The 5000-nt window shown below is 43.7% G+C and overlaps 1 protein-coding gene across 2 annotated transcripts in view; it reads left to right on the top strand.

Moving 5' to 3' along the window:
• The first annotated feature begins 4113 nt into the window (after nucleotides 1-4113).
• The window catches only part of rbms1a (RNA binding motif, single stranded interacting protein 1a), a 12149-nt gene continuing 11262 nt past the window's right edge, over nucleotides 4114-5000 (top strand). For both annotated transcript variants that reach the window (XM_084447469.1, XM_084447468.1), the window contains exon 1: nucleotides 4114-4454. In XM_084447469.1, coding sequence (XP_084303595.1) covers nucleotides 4404-4454 — 51 coding nt within the window. In that variant the 5' untranslated portion in view covers nucleotides 4114-4403. The remainder of the gene's footprint in view (nucleotides 4455-5000) is intronic.

Below are 5000 nucleotides of genomic sequence, written 5' to 3'. Positions count from 1 at the left end.
ATATAGGATGTTTTGCAATGCGACCTCAGTGTGAACAGCCAGATCTGAGCTAGAGATCCTAATTGAGCACTAAAGCAGTGTAGTGACATAGAGGACTGTATTACTCTAAAGTTGAACTGAGCTCAAAGTCTGTCACTTTCATTTTGGACGAGAGAGCTGCCCTGAATCCCTTAAACTGTGAAGGACTGCAACAATAGTGAATTATTCAGATTTTATTTCGTTTTTGAAAAGAAGAGAATGTATTGCTGTAGCTTGCACCATTGACTGGGATGTATTTTTGACTAGGATATATTTAACCAGTAGATGGCAGTCATGTAGTAACTAATATGAGAGAAGTAGCCTACAGAAAAAGTCCCTTTCACAATTTCAAGGCAAGGCAAGGCAAGGTAATTTGTATAGCACATTTCAACAACAAGGCAATTCAAAGTTCTTTACATGAGGCATTTACAATTATCAAGAATTATCAACTCAATCTAATGTTTTCATGTTGATAGACGGTTTCTGTACCCTGTAACCCTGTAACATTCCAAGTGATCAAGTGATCTAGGAACATTTAAAAAAAAAAAAAAAAAAATTACTGGTATACATAATTAGTTTTATGTAGTAGGCTACTTGTGTGTTCGGGTAATGGTTTGAATACCTCTATATATCCCATGCACCTGATAAGGGCTAAAGTGGCTCCAGAGCCTCAAGGCTTCCAATGTCTCCTTCCTCCCTTCTTGAACCCTTAGAAGGTGCCTTGGTTTCTCCAATCTGGTTTTGTACATTTCATTATCCCCTGAGGAACTGCTTGGCTTCTGACAGGGTCATCTAAAACCCCAGGTCACATAACCCCAGGTCAAACAGCACCGGTGACCTCCTCGCCCTCCCACAAACGAAACACAGTCCTCCTCCCTCATGCACTCAAAGCCTTTTGTTCTCTAGCCAGACAGGATTGTGTGTGTGTGTTTGTGTGTTTATGTGTGTGTGTGTGTGTGTTTGTGTGTGTGTGTGTGTGTTTATGTGTGTGTGTGTGTGGTGAGGGAACAGGTTGTACAATCATCCCAAATCCCCCTTTGTGGTTCATGTACAGTCGCAGATGGACCCTTGTTAGTGTTTTGCACTTTCAATGATGACAATAAACTTTACAGTTATACATGAAAATATTAGCATTTAAGCAAAAAAAAACTATAGGTTTTACCCAACTGTAAATATTTTAGAACAAGCCTTTTGTCTGTATTTATATTAGAGGCTTTCCTGCATTTGAAAACAACTATGTCACAGGTCACACTGCCACCATTTCCATATTTTCTATTGTCAGTTTCCCCCTGAAAGAGATGCTGAATGAGTCTCGGGCTCAACTGTATTACTCATACTATGACTCACTGTAACAGGAAAGGAATACTATTTTCCCACCAACTATGGCACATGCAGTATATACCCTCCATTCATTTCAAATATGTATATTTAATAGGCTCCAACCTCTATGTACATCACATATAGTCCTACTGTATGATGATGAAACCGTTTTACTACCATCAACGGAAGCCTGGCTGAGGAAAGTGGGAATATCGTTGACCTTCTTTCTATATACGCCTTTGACAGGAAGTATCCTTATAAGGAGGGGTTTTTTCAGCGCGCTGCACAATGATTAGTCATTGGACTAATTTAACCCTTCCATGTATTGTAAGTGGTTCCACAGATCAATATCCTGAGACCATCCCTCTGTGCCCCAAGTACAGCCTGCAGCCTGTCCGTCTGATGGTGAGTGTGGGAATGAAAACAGGGATGGATGTAGACAGGAGGGATTTCTGGGAGATCAATACAGGAAATAGAAATGTCCCAATGAATGTCCTGTTAAAAAATACAATAAAATAAAAGCAGCTTGTTTCAATCAACCTTTACAATCATATCATAACAAAATGTTTCTGAAAACTAGCCACGGTGTAGCACTCAATCAAATAGTTAGCAGATATCACAAACCTATTAAGCTTCAAGCCTCCGAGTATGAACACACTTGTGTATGTCACCACGGCAGTTGTATATTTACCCTTTACCCGGTTAGGACTCAACCTTTCACTTCTCTGGCAACATCACAAGCTGCTCTGTAACCCGATCTCTCCGTGACACCCTAATCCAGACAGCAGAGGAAATGAGGGAGGGAGGGGGTGGGGGTAGAAACCTGATGCTTTAAGAGCCTGGACAGACGGACAGACGGACGGACAGAACCCATCCTGGAGGGATTTGTCTTTGTGTGGTTCGTGTCCTGTGGTATATTATACCTCCATGCCTGTGGTCCTCAGAGCAGCACTTCCTGGATTCAGGCCCGTGAAGCATAGCTGGAAACAAACAACATCGAAGAGCTACAAACGGATAGCGCTCAACACAAGTCATTATGTATTGTCTTAGTCTTATTCCATCAATGACAAACAATTTATCCAAGTCATTGAAGACAATTGCGTACACACTCAACCCAGAATGTGTGAATGAGTGTTTCGTAATCCATGAAACCTTCGGCCTACAGAAGCACAAAGGAAAAGCAGTGAGGGCCGCAGATGTAGCGTTTCCTCTTGGGCGGCTGGTCTGAGGTTCCTGTTGTGATACCGTATCCTTCGTGGTATGTCAGTAATGCAGACTCCCTCTCCCTCTCCCTGGGTACAGGAATGTAGAGCATGCCAGACAGGAGACTAGCCCTGTTCCTACCAGGCCACCCAGTTCAACACCCCCCTGTACCCCCAAAGAGATCCATTTACATTTCCTTTAGGATTAGGATTAGATTAGGATGAGGTATTGACAGTAAAGTCAACATACTGTGTTTACAAGAGGTGTGGAAAAGCTTGAACGTGTAGATCAACAGTAGGCTACACCAAACCATAACTGAGTCACTTCTACAGTAAGAACAGTAAAGAACAGTGTCGGCCTATGGGGGAGAGAGAGCTGCATTCGAGGAATGCATCTAGCCGACATCTACAGATCATGTTACTGAAGCCCAGAGGCTCGTTGCAGAGTTGTAATAACAGGCAACAGAAACAAGAAAACAGAAGTCGTTCCGATTGTGTCTAAAAATACCAAGATTGTTCAGTTGTCCGTGCGCATATGTTTGATGTAGGCCAGCTGTTCACGACGCACAGGCGTAAGTGTACAATAGGATTATGTCTTTAAAACACTGTGCATGGGAATGAATGATCTGCATCAAGCCTTCAAAAAGGTCATAAAGCCATACAAGGACTACTGTATATCTCCCGCTTTAGACCAATCATGACTAACTGCTTGTACCTAACTAAATGCCAATGATTCCACTTAGAAAATTGAATTGAGTGGAAGCCTGGAAGTAAACAGCATGTGTCTATTTACCAGCTTTCATCCACTGGGCAACAACACGGATCTTCTAACAGTCCAGTCCAATCCCTATAGAAACCTACCATGCTTCTGCATAGCCTAATGTATACAGCCGGAGAAGTGGCCTGCATGTATAGGCCTACCCCTAATAATGCTCTCTTTTCAAAACCAAAAATGTCTGCCATGTTCGATACTGATAGACAAAGGCAAAGACAAGTAAGGTATATTCGCATTTTTTTTGTCTTAGCCTATCTTTATAGTCGGACTGTGGTTCGCTGTCGTAATTGACCATATTCCTTGGCCATATCATCCTGACCTGTCAATTGTCATGTTCCCCATCCCAGGGCTGTAGTTCGGAGGGGGAGGGGATGGGGGAGGGAGGGATGGGGGAGGGAGGGATGGGGGAGGGATGGGGGAGGGATGGGGGAGGGATGGGGGAGGGATGGGGGAGGGATGGGGGAGGGATGGGGGAGGGGTGAAGAATGCATGGTATGCGCCGGCGATTACAACATCAACCCGGTGGGGAAAAGCAAATATATCAGAGGCTGCCAGTTTGCATTTGGCATGTGGAAATTTCACTGTCACATATTCGCCGTGTTAAATTAATAAATACTGTAATAATTGCACACATGCAATGATGATAAGGACGTTCGTTGTTTACAACATGATTCCACACTACAGTCAACATCCCCTTGGTTTGTGGGTGTGATGGTTCGGTCTGTAGTAGGTGGGACTCTGGAGCGGTCAGCAGCAGGACGTCGTAGATCAATGAACCGACTGAGTTTCAGGGTTGGACAATCGGTGCGGATTACGGTAAACGGGACCCGTATACAGAACTGGACCCGTATACAGATGTGAACTGGACCCGTATACAGAAACTGACCCGTATACAGATGTGAACGCGAGGAGGAGATCGGAAAGGTTCTTTGCGCACGCACTAGCGATTTATTCTTATTCTGTCAATATGCGGATTTTTCCTAATTCAGTTTTGGGATTTTAATAATCGACCCTGTAGCCTATGTAGCCATATCTCTATCGGATTTTGAAGCAGTTTGAATCAGTGGGCTACAAAAAGAATATCCAGGATGATCTTTGCAAACACTGCCAACCCCCTGAAGAGCGCGTATCGTAAGCAGGTAGGCCAGAGCTGCGCGCACCCGGCGCTTTCCTCATAGTCCAGGGACATTTCAGTACGATGCAATGAAACCCTAGGCCTGTGTTGAACTACTCATCCCAACATCTGTTTTTCCACTGATGGCCTATGGGCTACCCTTCATATAAAGGTTGTATAAATGCTATACGTGCTGGTAAGAACATAATGTTTTTTCTTAGTTCAGGTGACAGATGTCTGAATTATGCACCTATTCTCCAAGGGGAGGGAGATGGCCGGGTGTAGGCTATACTGGAAGGGGGGGGGGGGGACTTCTAGGGCTCAGATAAATTGAAATGAACAACTATTATCTTACTGTTATCACACACACAAAAAAAATGTTATTTCTTCATTTTAGATCTAAATTCCCAAGGGGACAAATTGATTAATTGCAATTCATTTTGTCAGTAGAGAATTGCATTGGATTGTAGCAGGGAACAGCACATAGACCATGCTCTTAAAGAGAACATGAGCCTTCAGAAGGACCACATCACCTGAGTGAACATAGGGAGCCTTCTGCCCCTGCTCGGCC

The sequence above is a fragment of the Borostomias antarcticus genome (assembly GCF_949987555.1).
Source record: "Borostomias antarcticus genome assembly, chromosome: 12".
Lineage (NCBI taxonomy): Eukaryota > Metazoa > Chordata > Actinopteri > Stomiiformes > Stomiidae > Borostomias > Borostomias antarcticus.
The sequence above is the reverse complement of the archived record's forward strand: the minus strand, read 5'-3'. Positions and strand labels throughout refer to the sequence as shown.